At 41.8% G+C, this 23,134-nt stretch overlaps 1 protein-coding gene across 1 annotated transcript in view; it reads right to left on the reverse strand.

Moving 5' to 3' along the window:
* Positions 1 to 23,134, reverse strand: part of MLXIP (MLX interacting protein) — a 2,063,149-nt gene that overhangs the window by 1,664,305 nt on the left and 375,710 nt on the right. The window contains exon 3 of the mRNA XM_085634535.1: positions 22,441 to 22,523. Within this exon, the coding sequence (XP_085490661.1) occupies positions 22,441 to 22,523 (83 nt within the window). The remainder of the gene's footprint in view (positions 1 to 22,440; positions 22,524 to 23,134) is intronic.

Genomic DNA, 23,134 nt, shown 5'->3' on the forward strand with positions numbered 1-23,134 from the left:
CTTTTTATCTGGAAGGTTTGCGTGAACAAATTATGCAGAATCGGCAAAAATTATGTTGTTCTCTGTTGCATTCTGTTTATGAAACATTGACAACAGATACAAGTAAAATACAATCTGTTTCAGATGTTCGTAGTGTTTTGGATGTGTGTTCTGGTTCTACACAATCTTCACAAAATATCCAACAAGATGCTCAGATATTTTTAATGTATATGCTTACCATTTTTGAAAATGAAGGTGTAGAAATAGAAAATATTTTTGGCCTTTCTTACAAATGGGAACATGATTGTGAAAATTGCATGCATACATGTAGCACCAATGTAGACACTGAGAGATTTCTGTATTTAACATTACCAGACTGTAAATCAGTGTCTTTCAATAAATTAGTTAAAGGTGCAAATCAAAACATGGAGTGTAGCCAATGTAAATCAGAAATGTTATCCACATTATTCTTAACAAAATATGGAAAATACATAATTTTAATGATGCAACGTTGTACAGCTGACGGAAGAAAATTGGATACTTTAATAAAGCAATTTGTAGCAGCACAACTATCAATATCAGGAAGAACTTTTGTAGCAATTGCTATAATTTTCCATGATGGTCCTTCCACCACATCTGGACATTACACTGCCTATCTAAAATGTGACAAAGGCTGGACAATTTGTAATGATTCTCAGTTGGTTTTTAAACAACATTTGCCTAGGGAATTACAAAATTCCTACCTAATATTTTTAAAGTCAAGGTTTTAGGAAGATAATTCATTCTCTGAGGAATTTATTATTATAATTTAATAGGACTACCATTGGACAATTTTCATAAAGAAGGAGTGCAAAAATACCATTTGGCCTCAAGGAAAGGTATATGTTTTAATTATGGACTTTTTGGTGGTCATTGATTCGGTGAATATTTTAAAGCGGCAATATTTACAGTTTTTATAAGTTAAAGTTATAAAATTAAGCATTTCATATATGTGTGATTTGTATTTTCTGGTATTTTACTGAGAATAGCATGGTTTTTTTTTTAACAATCTTTCTGATTGGTTTTTTTTTTGCCCACTGTTAAGTGATGAGTACGATTGAAATCACTATTTCTAGTGAAATTCAATATATTCTGAGAACAGCAAAAAAGGCAAACAAATTACTTTGTGGAAATTATGCTGTGTTGTAAAAAATGTATTATTACATGTTATAATTTTTTTTTTCTTTTCTTTCACAGATCCAAATTTTAAAATAAGCAATTTATATCAATTTACATTGCAATGAAAATCTGAAAAAAATGTATACCATTTTTTATTCCTATTACTGTGAAGGTAAGTTTAACTAAGTCTCAATATGCAGACTGAGGAGGTCTGCAAGAAGGTACAAAGTTGAAACACGTCTCTAAAAACACTTTGTTTATACCTATGTAGTTTTGAAATCTGACCATAATCAGATATCATGTGACCTGCAAAAAAAGAGATTTGAGGGGTTCATAATATTTCCCATTGTACCTATTGAAGGACCGCAATCATTTCAATCATTCTTCTTTGAACATCTTTGCAAACAAAACTCTGTGCTTACCTTCTATCATTCGCAAGGAATTTTAAAACCGGAAATATGTCACTTTTTGTAACATAGTTATTGTGCAAGACATTCTTTCATATTTACAAAGAGACTCTGTGTACTTTTTCTACTCCATGTAAATACAACCTCATCATACACACCACCTTGCGTTGAAAGGGTGTTCTATACGTGTTGTGCATGATTGCACTGAATACTCATGAACAAGACACATCTCTAGATTTATCAGAAATCATAAATCTCGATGTGTGTGTGAATGCTGCACCATTCTAAAATTGGTGTAGGAAAGCACAACAAGGAGAATTGTTTTCATTTCTCCACATTTTTATATCTTCAATGCATGCTAAAATGTTCAGCATACATTGAAGGAGAAAAATGCATTTTCTCATTGTTTTTGTGCAGGAAGGTGTGTCTTCCTGCAGAAAAACAAACAGCACATGACACAGATATCCTTGCACTATGGTGCAAGGGTACCCGTGTCACCACATGGCTGCAGTTTAAGCAGCCGTGCAGAGAGAAGCATAGATTTACAACATATTTATGTACATATGTTGCATCCCTGTGCTTCGGAAGTACTACAGCACACTGCAGTTAAAGAGGTTACTGTGTGATGCTGCAGCACTTCCTCATAGTTCTGCACTTATACATTCACCATACGCTACTAATGCATTCATTCAGTCAATTACGTACTACACATACATTCATCTAAACTTTCACACACTAACAAAGAAATGTAGCTCTTTTTTTAAACCAGGAAAGTTAGTTCTTAGGAGAACTTTTTTTTTCTTCTTTCATATTTTTTTTGGGGGGGGGGGGTTCCAACAATTTAGTGATTTTTTGGGATTTTCTGGTAAAAAAAAAAAAAATCAAAAACAAAACAGGAGGAACCAAACAATGAACTTCAGGGAACAAAAAAAAAACTAGCAATGGTGATTTAAAATTGAGGACGGATCTTCAAGTTTTGGGCTGACCGATGCACTCTTTAAGTGCTCGGCTGCAATGAGGTGGAAGGCGCAGGAGTGTCTCTCATCCGTCGGCATTCTTCTCGTGCAAGATTGTTAGGATGAAGGGTCCTTAGGTGCTTCATCATACTAGCCGTCCCGCACGAGTATTTCTTGTTAGGATCCCCTCGAGACAGCACTCTTTTGCAAATCTTGCACGTGACCAAGGTGGCATTGGTCTTCGTTTGCCCCTCTGGAAAAGTAAGAAATGTCCACACCACTGAAGAAAAACGTGGTGTGCGTGGTGTCTCCTCCAAAAATTCATCCTCAGATGTATGAGGAGATGCAGGTGATGCCTGCTGCCCTGAAGCCATTTTTAGTCGAAAAAAGTTAGAGCTAAGTGCAAACTTAGTCTAAAAAATCTTCTTCTCTGCAAACAGATGCTCCTCCAAAGAAGGTCAAAGAAGAATGATTGAATTGGGTGGGGTCTTTCAATAGTTAGAACAGGAAATGTAATGAACCAATCAAATCTCTTTTTTTGCAGGTCACATGGGATCCGCGCACCCTGCGCATAGGCAGCACGCACCCAGCGCGCATCCGCAAAATTGAATTAAAAAGAAATATAGGATTAGATGTAAAAATATATTACTTTTAAGACTAGTTTAGAGTTTGTCTTCAATTAATATTCACATGAAATACATATATATGTTTTTTTAAATGTTAAATATTTCGCGGGATCCGCGCACCTACCGCGTCATAGACGCACATGATGCATCGCGGAAGCGCGTAAACGTCGCGTTACGTACATCATACGTGTTGCGTATAGGCTTGGAGTCGCGTACCGGTCGCATTGGAATCGCGCATCAAACACGTACCCAATGCATAACGTGCGCGGATGCTTCGCGTAAGGATCGAGAACGGTGCGCACAGGGTCCGCGGATCCAAAAAACATGGAAAAAATATATATAAAATAAAGTTTTGAACAAATAGTTAAAAAAATATTTTTAAAAATATATATAAATGTTTGAAATACCCAATAAAAACAAATATTTTTTAATTTTGAAAAGATTTAAATGAAAAAATAGGTTAAAAAAATAGTGTTAAAAAAGAATTTCAAAAAAACAATTAATGAAATTGACACTGAAATTGAAAAATATAGAAATCCAATGAAAATCATTAAACATGATATCTTTAGAGATAAGTTATAGATAGGAATTAGCATTTAAAAAACCTTTGAAATTCACTGAAAAAACCATAGGTTTCATGCAATTGGTATTTAAAAAACCTTTGAAATTCACTGAAAAAACCATAGGTTTCAGGGGCGTTATAGTTAGGAATTGGCATTTAAAAAAACCTTAGAAATTCACTGAAAAAACCATAGATTTCAGGGGCGTTCTAGTTAGCTGGACATTTCCTTCGTACAAAACCCTAGAAATTCCCCCGTTATAGTTAGTTCAGCTAACTATAACTCGCGCGCCCCCGCAATGCACTGCTGATGACGTCACATATTACATCACTCATGACATGGTCAGTGACATCACTCATGACATCACTGATGACATCTCTAATGACATCACTGATGACATCATCCAGTGAATGTGTGTTTTTCTGAAAATTACATATGTTTTATATATGTATATCTCAAGGTCGATGGAAGAATAAATGGGTATATAAATGTCTAAATGGATGATTTGTTTTTGAAAAATTGATTGTATAACTGACTGATTAAGTGTATCTTAGTGAATACATGGCTAAGTGAGTAATGTTTAAATGTGTAAATATCTGTATCAGTCTCTCACTTTATGTATAAGTGGCTGCATGGGTTGGTGAGTAGCTACATGAGTGTCTATATAGGTTATTAGTTGGTTGTTTGAGTATCAGTAGGAGTGTCTGAGTGTCTGTACGGTTCGGTGGGGGGTATTACCTAGTGCATAGGTGCATGAATGAGTGACTCACTGTTTGTATGTGTTGAAGACAGCATGTGTGCAGGACTGTATGGGTGGATGAGTGTGTGCATGGGTGTGTTAGTGAGTGAATGACTGTCTCAATAGTGTCTTTATGAGTAACTACATATGTTTTAAACTAGTATATGTGACTATTGGTGTATATAAGTGAGTGTATGTGAGAGTGAGAGATTGAAAGAGTTCCTGTATCAATAAGTATGTGTTTCTATAAGTGATTAGACTAAGTATGTGTAAGTTTCTGTAGAAGTAAGTGTGGTGTGTGTGTATAACTGTATATGCAAGTAAATGGATGTTTGATTCTTTATTAGCATGAGTGACTATGTGTGTGAGTAACTACGGATGAGTGGCGTTGTGTAACAGGATGTAGAGGTGTATGAGTGCATATGATGAGTGAGTACATGTATGAGTGACTGTATAGGACTGTTAGTGAATGAGTGGATGTGTATGTGGATCTTAGAATTACTGAATAGGTTGTTGTAACTGATATTGGTATGTCCATTGTTTTGAAAATTTTAGTTTCTATTTTTGAATGTGTGTATCAAAGGTTATATTAGGGGGAGAGGAGGTCTGCCACTATCACAAGGATGATGTCATGAGTGATGTCAATGACCATGTCATAAGTGATGTAATATGTGACGACATCAGCAGTGCATTGCGAGGGCACACGAGTTACAGTTAGCTGAACTAACTATTTCTAGGGTTTTGTACGAGGGAAATGTCCAGCTAACTATAACGCCCCTGAAACCTATGGTTTTTTCAGTGAATATATATATATTTAGGTGTATTCGAAGAATGAGTGGGTGTATGAGTGCCTGTATGGATGATTTGTTGGGTGTGTGACTGACTGTATGAGTGAGTGATTAAACATGTCTTAGTGAATGTATGGGTGAGTGACTAATCTGTGTAAATGTGTGTATCAGTCTGTCAGATGGTGGGTAAGTGGATGCATGGGTTGGTGACTAGGTACATGAGTGTCTATATGAGTTATGATTAGTTGTTGGAGTACCTGTATGGGTGCCGGCATGTCTGTGTGGGTGGGTGAGGGGCTGTGTGACTCCCTGCATGGATGCATGAGTGGGTTCATGAGTGTGTCTGTGAGGGATGGTATGGTTGAGTGAGTATGCATATGGCTGTCTCTGCAAGTGTATGGATGTCTCAGTGGTATATGGGTGAGTAACTGCATATGTGAAAGGCAGTATATGTGAGTGTTGGAGTATAAGTGACTGCATGTGTGAATGCGAGAGTGGCTATATGGGTGAGTGTGTGCTTGTGTCAGTGATTGTAGAGGAGAATAAGTATGTGTTACTATCTCTATGAATAAGTGAGGTGGTGTGTGTATAACTGTATAGGTGAGTAAACAGCAGTGTGATTGATTCTTTGGGTGACTGACTAGGTGTGTGAGTAACTCTATGGGTGAGTGGTGGTATGGGAGTGTCTGTATGGGTGTATGAGTGCATATATCAGTGGCTGTATTGATGAGTGACTGCATGTAAGAGTAACTATGGGTGAGTGAGTGGATGTGTGTTTAGACCTATGAATCAGTAAGTGGCTATGTACTAACTGGTATTGGTGGGTCTATGGTTTAAAAAATGGTAGCCTGTATTTTAGAGTGGGTGTATGAAAGGTTATATTAGGGTTGAGGAGGTGCATTAGATATTAAGTGGATGATGTCATCAGTGATGTCATGAGTGATGTCACTGATCATGTCATGAGTGAGGTAATATATGACGTCATCAGCAGTACATTGCGAGGCGCGAATTATAGTTAGCTCAGCTAACTACAACAGCTGAATTTCTCTGCTTTTGTACGAGTGAAATGCCAGCCTAACTAGAACGTCCCTGAAACCTGTGTTTTTTTCAGTGAATTTCTAAGGTTTTTTTTTTAATGCTTATTTCTAACTAATGCCTACATAGGTAGAACATGTACAGAAGAGGAAGAAAGGCACAGAAAGAAACAAGACAAGTGCAGAAAGAGGATGTAGCCTCATGGCTGGAGCGGTCGAGGTCAAAGCTGGGTAACCGGGTTCGAGTCTCGGCAACATCCTGTGATTCTGGGCAAATCCCTTAGTCTCCCCGTGCCTAACCAAAAAATGAATGTGTCTTTGTGTAACAAAACTGGTGCTATGTAAAGCGCTCTGATACCCGATATCTTCGGGTCTAGTTCGCGATATATAAAACTCTAAACAAAAAAAAAAAAGAGGGAAGAGAGGTGCATAAAGGGGAAGAAAGGTGCAGAAAGAAGCAATAAAAATGCAGAAAGAGGCAACAGAAGTCCTGAAAGAGGAAGAAATGTGGAGAAAAAAGCAAGAGAAGTTCAGAAAGAAGCAACAGAGGTGGAGAAAGAGGCCTATTTTGACTGTACATTTCCACAGACTCATACAAAGTAGCCTAATCACTATCCCAAGAGGTCTTAAACCTCACTTTTTTCTTGAAGGTTCACTATTCATCGACTGCTCAGAATGTTAGGCCTACCTCTGCCACTGCTGTCAGGAAAAGCCTACACTGGCTTCCTATTTCGGCTAGGATCGCCTTTAAGATCCTTAGTCTAACATATGGGACAATACTAGGTCAAGGAGCGAGAGGAATCAACGATCTCTTAGTTCCCTATGTCCCCGCCAGAAATCTTCGGTCCTCAGATAAGAAACTGCTATTGGTACCTCGTTTTAGGAGAACCAAGTGGGGAGGAAGGGCTTTTTCCTATCTGGCGCCCAAGCTCTGGAATTCTCTCCCCATGGAAATTAGAGCGCAACCATCAGTCCCCTTGTTCAGGAAAGCGTTAAAGACCTGGCTATTTGTTATGGCATATCCGTGAGCTGGCCTCTGTGTTTTGATCTTATTGGTAGGCGCCTTGATGCCTTTGGGCTTAGTTTGCGCGATACAAATTGTTTTTCATTCATTCATACCAAATGTAAAACTACAATCCTAACCATATCACTGTTGTAAGTCTGACCAAGTTTGTGAAGGTATGCAAGCGTGCGTCTGTGCTTTTACCTAGTGACATGTTACATAAAAATAAACATACAAATACTTGAATACCTGTGTTTCAAATAGTATACCTTGTAGATTTGTGCACAAAAATGTGTATGTATTTCATTCTGCACATATTACAGGGCACATGGGTATTCAATAGTATATTAGAGGGGCTCTATAACACTTATATACATAAGACATAAGACATGTCTGGCTCTGCAACCGAATGAGAGAGCAGAACGAAGATTTGCCCACCTATAAGAGAAGCTACCCGCTTTTTAAGCTACCATCTTCTGATGCATAACACATGTGAGAATACATATACAAGTAGACAAATACCTCAGTCACGAGAGCACACAGACCTTAAAACTTGACAGCTGGCACTTCCCAATGGAATATAGAAACAGGCGAGAGAAGTACAGAAAGAAGCAAGAGAATTGCAGAAAAAACAAGAGAGGTGCAGAAAGAGTAAAAAATGTGTGGAAAGAGGCAACAGAGGAGCAGAGAGACACAAGAGAGGTGCATAGAGAGTTATGTGAGGTGCATAGAGGCAAGAGAAGTGCAGCAAGAGGCAAGAGGAGTGCAAAAGGAGGCAAAAGAGGTGTAGAAAGAGGCACGAAGGGTACGGGAAGAGGGATGCAGAAAGAGGCACGAGGGGTACTGAAAGAAGCAAGAGAGATACAGAAAGAAGCAAGAGAAGTGCAGATTGAAGCAATAATAAATGAGTTGTCATTGAAAACCTTGTGTCCTAACATATATTAAGTATAGCAGTCCTATGGGACTTTTTTGCATTTTCTCCAGTTATTGATTAACACTTCAATTGAATAATTAGTAGCCTAGGCTACCGGAGGACCTTCCTTGGCCCCTACCAGACCTCTGTCCATTACACTGTCTTAACGACCCCCGGTCTCAACTCTGGGGTACCCTTGTTTCTAAACACAGACTACGATCAGTGGAATCACTGCAAGGGTTTCCGCTTTCTAGTGGCTTTTGAATTTATTTATTTTTCTCTTGTTCAGCACGTACCCAACCTGAACCCCTATATATATATATATATATATATATATATATATATATATATATATATATATATATATATATATTCACTTAAAAAACCATAGGTTTCACACATGTTATAGTTAGCTGGACATTTCACTCGTAAAAAACCATTGAAATTCCCCCGTTATAGTTAGTTCAGATAACTATAACTCGCGCGCCCGCAATCCACTGCTGATGACGTCACATATTACATCACTCATGACATGGTCAGTGGCATCACTCATGACATCATCCTTGTGATAGAGTGGCGGTCGCGTGAGTTATAGTTATCTGAACTAACTATAACGGGGGAATTTCAATGTTTTTTTACGAGTGAAATGTCCAGCTAACTATAACATGTTTGAAACCTATGGTTTTTTAAGTGAATTTGCAAGGTTTTTTAAATGCTAATTCCTAACTATAACGTGTGTGAAACCTATGGTTTTTTAAGTGAATTTGTAAGGTTTTTTAAATGCTAAGTTATGTATGTTTTATTATATTTTGTATATATTTATTTTACACTTGTTTAAAAAAAAATGCAATTTTTTTTTTAAGGTTTTTCACCGTGCGCGCACCGTGCGCGCACCCCGCGATTAAAAAAAAAAAAAAAAATGTTTTTTTCACCCTTCGGGGTCCTTCAGGGACCCCCTGACAAAGGCTAGGGGGTCAGGAACTCTCTACCCTGCCCCCTTTTCACGTTCTCCACCTTTCTTTTTCCCTGTCACACACACAACACACACTTCCTGATTTCGACCGATTCGAATGTTGACTGACATGTAACCACCAATCAGAATTAAGCTCGCGCACGGCACCGTGCGCGCACGGTGCGCGCCTATAGATATTTATGTACTTTTAACTGTAATTTTCTCAGGAACTACTGAACAGATTGATACCATATATGCAAAAGTCACATGCCTGACCGGAGGACTACCTCTTTGCCAAATTTCAAGGAATTCTGTTCAGCTGTTCGGGCTGTACCTTCGACTAAAGGTCCTATGGGAAAACGCATGGGGAAAACTCGTTTTGGGGCCCCCCTTTTTTCTCAGCCCCCGCTTGACGAATCACCCCGAGACTTTCAGGGTAGGAGCTGAGCGGAGCGCCCCATTAGTTTTGAAAATTTCGCGAGGATTCGTCAACTGGCGCCAAAGTTATTCAAAATACAATTTTGAGATTTCCTATGGAAACTCGGTCCTAACTATAACTATCTACTGGCGACCGCCAGTAGATTATATATATTACCTACTGGCGGTCGCCAGTAGGTAGTTATAGTTAGGACCCCTTTTCCATAGGAAAACCTCAACATTCTATTTTGAATAACTTTGGCGCCGGTCGATGAATCCTCGCGAATTTCTCAAAATAGGTGGGGCGCTACGCTCCGCTCCTACCCTGAAAGTCTCGGGGGGATCCGTCAAGCGGGGGCTGAGATAAAAGGGGGGTCCCAAAACGCGTTTTCCCCATGCATTTTTCCATAGGACCTTTAGAACGAGCTACAGCCCGAACGGCTGAACAGAATTACTCGAAATTTGGCAGAGAGGTAGTCCCTAGGTCAAGGAAGTGCCTTTTGTAGGTTTGGTGTAAATCTGTTCAGTAGATTCTGAGAAAATAGCCTTTAAATCAATATATATATCTGAGCCCGCTTACGGTACGCTTACCGTACGCTTACCGTAAGCCTACGGTGGCGTGCGCGAGCGCGATTCTGATTGGCTCTTAGATCTTAGTAAACATTCGAATCGGCCGAAACCAGGAAGCGGCGGCCGCCATTTTGTGTATTTCACTCAGAAAAAAAAGAGTGAAAACAAGAAAAGGGGGCAATGAGGAGAGTTACAGACCCCCTTACATTTGTGAGGGGGTCAAAGAAGGACTGTAAAGTACAAAGAAAACATTTATTGATTTTAAAAAAAATCACGGGGTACGCGTACGGTAAGCTTACGGTAAGCGTACGGTAGAAAAAAAAAAAAAAAAAATGAAAATCAGATTTAAGTGTTTAGATATTAGGGGGCTCTAAAAAGAGCCGTTGTGTTTATGAAATGATTTTTTAGTGGTACCTACAAGTAAGTACCGATGCAGAGTCTAAGGTTCAAGAGGAAGACTCTGTTCCCTTCATCATTGAAGTGCACACCATCTCCTCTATAAATGTCTTGCATGTCATAACGCAAGTTGTTGTGGTAAATGGCACCCATACCATAGTCACGGAGGAAAGCAGAAACAGATTTGTTGACGTGCTTTCTTGCTTTGTCATCGCACCGCGTGCCCACCGTGCGTGCACGGCACTAACTGCGTAAAGTGGGCGCGCGGTGCGCAAAGCGCACCGCGTGCTCACTGTGCGCGCACGGTGCGCGAAGCGCACTGTGCGCGCACGGTGCGCGAAGCGCACCGTGCGCGCACGGAACGAACTGCGTTAAGTGGGCGCGCACGCCACGAATGGCGTAAAGTAACTTAGCATTTAAAAAACCGTACAAATTCACTGAAAAAACCATAGGTTTCACACACGTTATAGTTAGGAATTAGCATTTAAAAAACCTTGCAAATTCACTGAAAAAACCATAGGTTTCACACATGTTATAGTTAGCGGAAATTTTACTGATAAAAAACCAATGAAATTCCCCCGTTATAGTTAGTGCAGGCAACTATAACTCACGCGACCGCAATCTTCTGCTGATGACATATGTGTCTTTATGAAAAAAAAATATTTGTAATATATGTATAGCTAAAAATGTATGGAAGAAGACATGGGCAAATAAGTGTCTAAATACAGTATTAGCATCAGCAGAGGATTGCGGTCGCGTGAGTTCTAGTTGCCTGCACTAACTATAACGGGGGAATTTCATTGGTTTTTTATCAGTAAAATTTCCGCTAACTATAACATGTGTGAAACCTATGGTTTTTTCAGTGAATATATATATATATATCTTTTTTTCCTCCACCCATTTTTCCTGTACCATCTCACCTAAGCATGACAACACCACTTATCCCTACCTACAATGAGGACTACATTGCGAAGATTACCAGCGGCCCCTCACTTTTCCAAACCACACCAACCCCAGCAGCACCCTCAGATGTAGCTGCTGATAAGATAGTTGCGTTAGAACATCTCAAAAAGAAACGCATCCGTACTGAACTCCACACCCGGATGCTAACAGAATACCTGAAGGCTGATCTAATACCCCTGGGCCTACAAGTTCGCAACACTCCAGCAATCTTCTTACATGACCCTAAGTTTAAAAACGGATTTGCTCACATCGGTATGACTTGCTCACGCCACTGGATGGTGCTGGGCATAGACACCACATTCGAACAAAGAAAAAAAGAACTGGCAGAAATACTTGAACTTGAAAAAGCAATTTTAGAACTTGATAGTTTGGCGGACGCCAAATCTGTCCTAGAAAAACAATCTCAGATTTCCAGAAATTTGAACACCATAAAAAGGAAACCAAGGTCACAAAGGACATTAAGAACTATAAAATAGGGAAGACTTACCCTTACCTACAGGACGAATACTTTACAAACCCATCAAACACACAGAGACAACAAACTGGTTCCTGGGGACACTTCAAAAATAGACAACCAGTGACCTTTTCAGAATCATATGCTGACTGATTCTTCTGACACAAGTGCAGGTCCTAGCACATCCACAAGCAACCCTAATTTTTTAGGGAGAGGCCAACATTTTCGAACCAACAGGGGGAGAGGCAAGCCACGATACAACTTCCCACTAGGAGAACGCCAGACCCGGCGGAAGTTCTATCAATACCAGTACTAGACAACAGTGGACTAGGGGACTTTGTTCCCTCCCCTAATAATGAAATGATCCCCATTTTCAATCTATCAACCCACCAACTGGCCTCTACAGAAGTTTCGCTGCTTAGTAAAGGACTTTCTTTTGTACTCACTGAGAAGCCAGACTGGTTCTGCGTACAAATCGAGATCTTCCAATTCTTCAGGAAGGTGAGACTTAAATCTTTCTTCCTTAACAAAGAATCTCCTCCCAACAATGACATGACAGGGCTTCGCCCTAAATCTACCTTTAACCCTTCACGGGTTCCTTACCACCAGAGGTGCTGGCCGGGCCTTTGAGAACTTGGTTCTCAAGGACCTACAACAGCTACAAACCCCTAACATCAGCCTAGAGGAAAGGAATAGCCTCCTTAAACTCAAAAAAATGGATGACATCATTATCAAACCTTGTGACAAAGGCGGTGGTATTGTCTTGCAAGACAAATTATCGTACGATAATGAGATCCTGCGTCAACTCAATAACACTACACATTATGAACTACTTAGGCATAACCCTCTCTCTGAAATTAAACATCAGATCCAAGATGTATCATATATCTGGACGCAATGACAGGAACAACAAAATACAAGTCGGGCGGCTCACTGTGCTAAACACAGATTTTTAGCTTACGTGTTTTTAAGCCACGCCCTTAATTACATTGACCACGCCCCTTTGAGAGACCCCCCCAGTTTCTCCATCCCACTTAAAGCCCTGCCACACCCCTTAAACAAGTGTTGACAAACACCATCAAAATTCTTAAAAATACATTCTATATATGTCACTGCGCTGTCACTTTTCAGAGCACCTTGTATGCATGAAAGCACTGTGCCTTACCGAAACCAAAACACATGCTGCTCAAATGCCCTTCCCACCCCTTTCAGCCTCATGGGATCTTGCAAAAGATGTGGCCTTACTCACCGACATGTTGAGGCAATGACGAGACTCGAAGCGCAGTCCTCAGATCTGCAGTCTTCCAAGGCAGAATTTGAACCCCCACTCTGGAACGGAGTTGGCAAGGCCAGAGGCACACGCCTGCACTACTAATCAAAGCCCCTGGCTGAAACACTTAAATCCTATGGGGCATTTCACCACGGTCTAAACATGAGAGGGTTGACGCGATCCGGTGTCCTCCCCCAAAAAGACGACCATCTGACACTTGCCACCGGTGGTGGGAATCAAACCCTTGCATTGTAGGGGCCTGTGACACCAGTGTCACAAGACCCTGCCTCTGAGCTACAGCTGTTGCCTGCAAGGAACTGCTGGGAGCAAATATGCCCTGCACTGTCTACATTTCCCAGTAGCCCTGGCACACAGCATGCCATCAAGAGCCAAGTCCGAGCCCCACCATCAAAGCATCAGCACCTCTCTGCACATCCTCAAAGGTATTGTGAGAGTGAAGGTGTGCCCGGCAAACAAAGGGTAAGAAGAAACCAGTAATCAAGCCTTCCTTCTGCACGGTCTCTGCCCTGCTGCTTCGGGCTGCAGAAGTTGTATTATTTGAGATAGAAATGTGTCTTGAACGAATGAATGAGAGGGTAAAAACCGCAGGTAGGAAGGACCATTCTCTCTGCGGCATCAAGAACGGGTGAAAACGCACATACAGATTTTATTCCAAAAGCCAGTGTTTTTCTTCAAAATCTACAATATGTGCAACCACACACACATATATGGGATTTATTTTGTAGCTTTAAATGACCTGACACGGTATTTATACGCACGTTTGGTATTTTATAGCTGTGCATTCTGAGAGGTAACCAGGGTCAGGCAGGCAAAAAAGAAAAGCGAACGCAAAAGCGATCGCTAATGTAAAAAAAAAAAAAAAAAAAACACGCCCGCGAGTGGTGTGCGTGCGTGCGCCACTGCGAGCCATATGTGTTTTCAATTATCGTGCCGTGTCTGGGCACAATAATTGAAAACATATGGGATTTGGTGCGCGTAACAGACACCAATAGGCCATGGGCGGAGCAATGCGCCCGCTTTTGGCCTATTGCGTGCTCTGTTTTAAAAAAACACGGACACAAAGCCCAATAGCGGAACCCAAAAGGAAAAGCACACACACAAGCGTGTGCGATGCCAGTGTCCGTTTTCAAACCCCGGACAAAAGGGCTCTCGGCTGCGCGAGCACTGCTACGCAGTGCAACGCAGTGCAACGCAGGGCGCGTGCCCTAAAAAGGCCGAAAAACGTTAAAAACAAATAAAGGGTTACAAAATCAAATTGCTACCGGTAGCTCGCGATCGACCGGTTGGAGACCCCTGCTCTAGAAAAATCACTGGGGGACATTGAAAGGGAACACAAAAAGAACCCCTCATGCACTGTACTATGCCAGATGAGAGCAATCAAGGGGAAACTCACAGTGATATACTCTACACGATGGAACATACCCTTCTTCGATTGCACCACATCTCTTATGCACAGGGGAACAAGGTTGGCTCGCACTTAGCTAGACAGCTACAGGAAAAGAGGGAGAAAGATTTTATTGGGGCCATAATAGATGCAGCGGGGCACGCCTCCCATGAAGATGCCGCTAAAGCAAATGCTTTTGGAGCTTTCTATACAGGTCTATACTGTATGGATAACCTAGAGCCTGCAGCACAACACCAATACTTACAATCTATAAAACTCCCACAGGTCTCGTAAGACTGGAATGAAAGACTAAACGCTCCCATTTCGGGGGAGGAAGTGGGGAGGGCAATCACGGCTCTCAAACTAAATAAGTCGCCGGGACCCGATGGCTTGATGGCCCATTTTTATAAAACCTTTGCACTAGACATCATCCCACACCTAACAAATCTCTTTAATACCATAGCGGAAGGTCAAACCGTCTCCGAATCAATGGCGGAGGCTGTTATCACGGTTATTCGCAAACCCGGGAAAGATCCCTGAGAATGTGCCTCTTATTGGCCTATTGCGCTTATGAATCTAGACGCCAAACTCTATTCCTCAATGTTGGCGATGCAACTGGAGGACCTGATGCCATACCTAATCCATCCTGATCAACCGGGTTTTATATAAGCCCACGATGATATTCGTAGAACCATTCACTTGATTGAGAAGGCGACCAAATTCAAGATACCTGCAGTACTGGTGGGCCTGGATGCCGAAAAGGATTTTAACAAGGTGGATTGGGCATTCCTTTTTAGCACACTCGAACACTTTGGGTTTGGTAAACCATTTACAGATATGATTAAAGCTAACAACGCACGCTCCCGTTCTAGAGTCCAGGTTAACGGGTCCAGCTCAGCTCTCTTTTCCCTATAGAGAGGTGCAAGGCAGGGCTGTCCACTCTCGCCATTACTTTTTGCTTTAAGTATTGAGCAGCTGGCCCTACGGATTCGTAAAACAGCTGGAATCCGGGGTATTCCATTTGAGGGGGGGGGGTCGGAAACATAAAATATCGCTTTTCGCTGACAACGTGCTGCTTTCTCTCATCTCCCCCGATCAGTCATTACGGGCGTTGCAGGATGAACTGAGGACTTTTGAAAAAGTTTCATGTTTTAAAGTAAAACCTTACGAAATCTTTTATTTTGAATTTCACACTGTCAAGGGAGGCCATGGGTAGATTGCACGACTGTACTTCACTTCAATGGGCTAAATACATACTCAAATACCTGGGTATTAACCTGAGTCCCAAGCTAGAGGGCCTGTTTAGGGCTAACTAGCCCCCATTGCGGCTCCAAACCCAGCAGGATCTTAAACGATGCAAGCCTCTCTTTATCTCATGGCTAGGGCGCATCCATGCGATAAAAATGTCCATTTTACCTAAATTATTATATCTGTTTCAAGCCCTCCCGATAGACCTAGATAGGGATTACATGCGTAAATTGCGGTCTCTCTTCACTCTGTACATCTGGCAGAATGGTCGAGCGCAGCTTCCCTTTCACACTCTTCGTCGCGCAAGATGCGACGGAGGGGTGGCACTACCGGACCTCCACTTATATTTTAAAGCAGCCCAGCTCCGTATTTTGGCAGAGTGGTCAAAGCGAAAATCAGACAAACATTGGCTGCATATGGACAGGGGTGGTGGGAAGAACAATATGGGATTTGATATGGAAGCCTAAGACAGATAGGCCGCCAAACGCGTACATTACCACTCCCACGTGCACCACACAAAGTTTGGGATGAGGTGTCCAGGGAACTAGAGTCTACTTTCCCTTCGCCCTACACACCTATTCACTTTAACCCTGAACTTTTCCCGGTGCTGCAAGAGGGTCCATTTGACTTATGGAAGGAGGGGGGTTGTCTGATGCAATCAGATCTGTTCCATAACTACGACATTCTCACCTTTGCCAGCTGTCAAAGGGACTTCAAGGTTCCGCCCAGCGAGGATTTCCATTATCTCCAACTCAAACACTGGGCTCTCCAGCCGCGGGTCAGAGACGCTGCCACACGGGAGAAGACGCCAATGTAAAAATGTGTGCAGAAGGTGGGGCCCACGAGAGGTGTGATCTCTTTTTTTTTTTTATAACCTTCTTCTCTCTACTTCACATACGCCGAGACCCTGTTACTTGCAGGCATGGGAACAGTGGACATGTAGAGAGATCTGAGATACAGAATGGAAACATCTGTGGAGGGATATTGCTAAAGATAACCATTCACTAGACCTAAGGGCGGTGCACTATAAGATTCTCTTTGATTGGTACTTATACCCAACGAAACTCAAAAAGATCTTCCCAGAGTCTTCTGATTTGTGTTGGAGAGGTGTGGCCTTTTAAGGGACTTTAGTCACATATAGTGGGACTGCCCCTCAATTCGACCCTTTTGGGAGGAGATTTTATCTCACATAAAAGATATCCTGGGTTACCCTATCCTACCACCAAGGAAGGAGTACTTTTAGGATTGAGACATCCAGAGCTAGAATAGCAAACTAAAGCAGACAGGGCCATAATGTGGGCTTGCTTTGGGGCTGTCAAAGTAGAGATCGCAGCAGCATGGAAGAAAAAGGCAGCACCGGTGCTTTCACAGTGGCATGCTCGTCTCTGGAAAATACTTTCTATGAAAATGATGGCAGATATTTTTAAAGACGACTATAACATTTTTTGACTACAAATGGAGTTCTCTCGTTGCCTACCTTACAAGCGGTCTCCCCTTGGCAGTATGCCCTCCCTCATTACGCGCCATGCACCTTTTTCAGTTTTAGTTGGAGAACACTTGGTCACCTTGGAAAACCAGCCTGACAACGGAAGTGTACATAATGTTTACAGCCAAAACTGAGCTGGGCCTTGCGTCCAGTAATAGCCTCATTTAAGGACCGCCTTCTGGTAGTTAAGTTATGTTTAGGGAGTGGGTTGGGGGCAGGGGGAGGGGTGTTTAAAAATTCTAGGCCTCTTGTGATGTACCACCTGAGTCAGACAGGATGTGCTGTCGAGAGTGAAGTGTGGCGGCGTACTCCCCGCTTTCTAGTGAAACTGACTTCGCTGGATAACTTGTCAGATGAGGGGATTGTTGCAGCATATTCTCCTATGTGACGTACAATCATTCTGTGAAATGCTATTGTGCCTAATAAAAAGAAGTTTGAGAAAAAAAAGGTGTGTTGAATGGTAAGGCTAGCCTGAAACCTGATTGGCCGCCTTGCTTCAGATCTCTGGTGCGAGCTCCCTTATCTAAACTAGAGTGGGCCAGGACAGACACCCACCACTCCATGCCAAGGAAGAACTTCGGAGACGGTTCTCAATTAAATACTAAAGAGTCAGAGTTTTGACAAATGTTGCCAAAACAAGTGAGCTTGCATTCAAAAGTAACAGAATATTCAGTTTTCCTGATCTTAATAGGGAAACCCAAACTCCAGAGTGTCAGAAAAGAGTTAATGCCCCTGAATGTGACAGCATCCATTTTGTATAGCGGAAAAGCCCAAGACGGCCCTTCAGAAGAAATAGTTATGTAATTGCCCCAATATATTCAGCCTAGGGTTTCAGGCAGAAATAAAAAGTGAGATAAGTGAGATAACCTGTGAAATTCGCTGCGTTGGAGTTCTCCAGTCTTGACTACTTAAGTGTTCCATCTTGATCAATTATCTTGCTATAAGAAAGTCAGAGTTTGGGTACAATGGGATTCTAAAACCCAGAGATCTGGTAAGTGTGCATTTCCAGTATGCCGCGGTCCCCTTAGCGATCCTCCATCACCCACATGCCCCCTATACGAGTTGTGGGCGAGAAACAAGAAATGTAGTAGTATGCAAGTACATCTATGAACTCAAGAATTTTGCCAGTAGGATGACATGTTAGCATGGACAAATGCAGTGTTGGGTTTGTGGATGTTTTTGGAAATGACAACAGACAAATGTAATGAACATATACACATTTCCTGGGTGTTCACATATCTATTGCAGGCAAATTTCCACCCTAGAATTGCACACAATTTTACTTCTGCTAAGGCCAACCATTAGGGTGGGAATGGAGAGAGAATATCAGCATGTTTAATGACAGTAGGGTAAGGGGCTTTTCCACAGGGAAAAACATTTTAACCCGTGGAGAACAAAAAAAGTTGCATATGCAAATATGCATTACATTTAGGTATGCATACTGTCAGATTTTATTGAGTACTCCTGGATCCTTTGTGAATCCAATAAAAACAGGAACTTTGCTTCAAACTCAGGAACAAAGAAACTAATGTTCAACTTTCAAAGCAGGGACTTTGTCAACTGACTCTAGTTCATCTAATCCTGTTTAACTGCTGTTGAGCAAAGAGTACTTTAGTTTCTAAGGATAATGATGGGGGAATACTGAAAAAGAATATAAATTTGTGAAAGACCCATCATTAGAGAACCAGGTTAGTAATCGTATTTATAAATAATGCTGTTTCTGAGTCCAATAATGGAAGATTCTTTTATGCATTTTTTATCCAAGAGGTTAATCGAATTTTGTACCCGGGGGAAATTAGTTTTTCTAACTAATAAAATCCACTACACATGAGAAAATATTCCCGTTACACTTCGTTCATGCATACTATTTTCTGCTTTAATTTAAAGTCTGTCAGAAAAAAAATCTGCATCAATGAGAACAAAAGGTAATAGACCTCCTAAACCACCCAGTTTACGTTATGCATTAGCAAAATACAAAAGTGATGTTTAAAAGAGTAGATTTACTTCTCCCTTATTGTCATTTACATTTATATAGCGCAATTTTACCCTATTTTATGAAGGTGGGCTCTTTAATCTGCCAGCCTCTGGCATTAGACTTTAATGATAACATGCAGTGTGTGCATCAGGACCTAGTAACCTGTTTAGCGGAATTTTTTAACCCCCTTGTGTCTAATAGGAGGCGTAGGGTGCCTGCATCCACATGGTATAATGCCTCATGCAGGAAGGCAAAATCAGAGCTTATTGTGGCCCTTAAAGATGGGAGAGACAAACCAAAAATTTGCACCCTAAGATCACAATACAAAGAAACAATGAACCTCGCTAGGGAAGAGTGGGATATGGAGAAATGGTAAAACCTCTCCTCCTCATTGGATTCGAGAGATGCACGCAGATTTTGGGCAATAGTTAGCACGGGGTCAGGAGAGCCTAGATCTGCAATAGAACCCAATATTGAGGCGGGGTGCGGGAGCTCCATTTCAAGACCTCAATGCGGCAGTTTCAGGTCTAGAAAGTCCACTGGCACACACACCTAGACTGGGGCCACAAGATGACCATGAGTGTACAGTGGAGGAGGTCTACATTGCCATAGGGAAGTTGGCCATGGGCAAGGCTCCCGGTTTAGATAGACTCCCTGGTGATTTATTTAGGGATCAACCGGCGAACTGGGCCCCTTACCTATGTGCCCTTTTCAACGCAATCCTGCGAGGTATGGAGGTACCGGGTACTTGGTTGGGAGCAGAGATTGTCCCAATCTTCAAGAAGGGCTCTCCTCTGCTTCCAACCAACTACAGGCCCATTAGTCTCATTGACGTTCCCCAAAAAATCTTCTCCCATCTGATCCTGGACCGCTTACAGGAGTGGATCGAGGAGTTTGATATCCTCAGTCCTTAGCAGGCCGGAATTAGGAGGAACACATCGACCTTGGACCAGATTTTCCGTCTTACAATGTTATTCTGGAAGACGGTAACACTAGAGGGTGGCAGCCTCTACATGGTCTTTGTGGACCTCCGGTCCGCGTTCGACTTAGTACCCAGGGCCAAACTGTGGGCGGTGCTCTTGGAAATGGGAGTTCCCAACGCTATACTGACGGTGCTGATCAGGCTGCATGTACAAAACTACGCACAGGTCAGATGTGGGAGGGAGGGGGTGCTGTCGTCCCGGTTTCCAGTTTGCAGGGGGGTCAGGCAGGGGTGCGTCCTGGCACCAACCCTGTTCTGCCTCTATGTGAATGGAGTTATATCGCATCTGCACGCGGTTCCCAACAATGATGCACCCAGATTGGCAGGCAGGAGGGTGCCGGCGATAATGTTTGCCGACGACACCCTCCTGCTTTCCAAGTCCCCTATGGGGATCCAACGAGTGTTGGACGGCTTTACAGACTTTTGCCGATGCTGCGGACTGGAAATCAATGCTGATAAAACTAAATTTATGATTTTCAGCCCCCCGGCATCGACCCGCCCAACACCGATCTTGGGTTCGGTTAGACTGGAGAGGGTACAGACTTTCCAATATCTAGGGGTTACGATAAATGAAAACCTTTCCTGGGGCCCCCAACAGGCGAAATCACAACTTAAACTCTCCCAATTAGTGGGCGGCATCCTCAAAATGTCCAATACATCTACAATCAAGCCAGTGAGCCCCTGCACTGGAGATTTACAAAGTGAAGGCGAGGGCATCGGCTCTCTATGGTGGGGAACTCTGGGGGTACACCTGTAGGCCCGAAATTCTTAACGTGGAGAATAAGTTTATGAGGCAGCTACTTGTACTCCCCCAAAGCACACCCCTCCTTCCGCTGAGACTGGACTTAGGACTGAGTTTTATTCAGGATGAGCTAGCTCTGAAACCGCTTAGGTTTTGGCGCAGGCTATGGATAACTACAGAACTGTCCAGTTATAGGCTTGAATTAAAGGATGTGTTGAACCATGGTAGTGCAGCGAAAATCCCCTGGCTTGCATTTGTGAAAAAGGAATTGGGGAAAATGGGACTATCGGACCTCTGGTATGACCCAGAACAGGCATGCAGGGGGGGTTTCATGCAAAACGCTTGCGAAGTCCTTTATGGACTACAAACAAAACATATGGTTGCATGACTCCAAAGCTGGCCCTCTGACAACAACCTTCTTAACATTTAAACATTCATATGCCTTTGAGGAGTTTTTGAATTTCATGTACCCAGTTGGAGCTAGGAAGTTATACATCCAATGGAGATTCGCAACACTACCATTAAGGGCATTCACAAGCAAGTGGTCTACACCAACAAGCAACTCTTGCCCTGGATGCGGTGCGAATAAGGAGGATGAACTGCACATCCTCTTTTTTTCCCCTGCTTACAGAAAAGCCAGAAAGTACTGGTTGGTACCCTTGTACAAGAACATGGGCTTTGATAAATGTTTTGTTGCAATGAGAGTCTTTAAAACTGATACTTCACCGCACATAGTTTTCGCACTCTCAAAGTTCCTGCTAGCTATGTGGTCCAAGAGATGTTCTCTCATCATAGCGGCACCCGGGGGTGATTGCATACTATGACTGCATACCCTGCTTGATAATCTGATTTTATGTAATGTTTATTTTATCTCCTGTGGTCTTATACATGTTTTAACCGTTTTAACTGTACTCTTTTATGACTGAAAAAATGTCGAAATAAAGATCAAATGTTGATGATGATGATGAATACTGAAAAAGAATATAAATTTGTGAAAGACTCATCATTAGAGAACCAGGTGAGTAATCGTATTTATAAATAATGCTGTTTCTGAGTCCAATAATGGAAGATTCTTTTATGCATTTTTTATCCAAGAGGTTAATCGAATTTTGTACCCGGGGGAAATTAGTTTTTCTAACGAATAAAATCCACTACACATGAGAAAATATTCCCGTTACACTTCGTTCATGCATACTATTTTCTGCTTTAATTTAAAGTCTGTCAGAAAAAAAATCTGCATCAATGAGAAAAAAAAGGTAATAGACCTCCTAAACCACCCAGTTTCCGTTATGCATTAGCAAAATACAAAAGGGATGTTTAAAAGAGTAGATTTACTTCTCCCTTATTGTCATTTACATTTAAAAGTACGTTTTTTCACACTACATACAGATTTATTAGGCATGTCAAAACTACATACTTCAGGTCGGCGCTCTTCTTCATCAACAGATCCATCCAAGGGAGTTACAAAATGGCACACCGGGTTCTTTCTTTTTTCAAGATCTGGAACAAGGACAATAGTTTGATTAGTACGCATTGTTTATTTTCACACTCTCGTATACTGGAGAATCATGTTAAATCACAAATAGGCAATGTTCAAATTTGAATAGAATGCCAATGTAATAAGGGGATTGCCCTTTCATAAATCAATAAAGTTGGCAGTGCCTGCAACGTAGGACCAATTCAGCTTGTTAATGGAAATATAGATAAGAGCATGTGTTAGTGAGAGGGGTAATCAATGACGCAACATCATGCTAACATTTATACCAGAGTTCGCTACCCACCAAATATGTAGATAGTTTCTTTAATTGTGACTGTCATCTATATAGCAATGTATGTATCCTTGTTGAATGGCTGTTAATGCCCAACACAGGAATCAACATTATGCGATTTTCATAGTTAAACCAAATCCCTCATTCAAAGGCATGGCTTGAAAGACAAAAGTGTTGAGAATTCAAAATATGCTCTTACCCAATGTGCCAACCAAACAATCTCATTAGCTCAGAAGAGCCAAGGAGGAGAAAAGTATAGTGGAGAGGAAACTAAGGAACAATAACAATTATCAACTTTTCCAACTAATAACATTTTATCTTCCCCATTCCGCAGAGACCATC

Source organism: Triturus cristatus, chromosome 11 (genome assembly GCF_964204655.1).
Source record: "Triturus cristatus chromosome 11, aTriCri1.1, whole genome shotgun sequence".
NCBI lineage: Eukaryota > Metazoa > Chordata > Amphibia > Caudata > Salamandridae > Triturus > Triturus cristatus.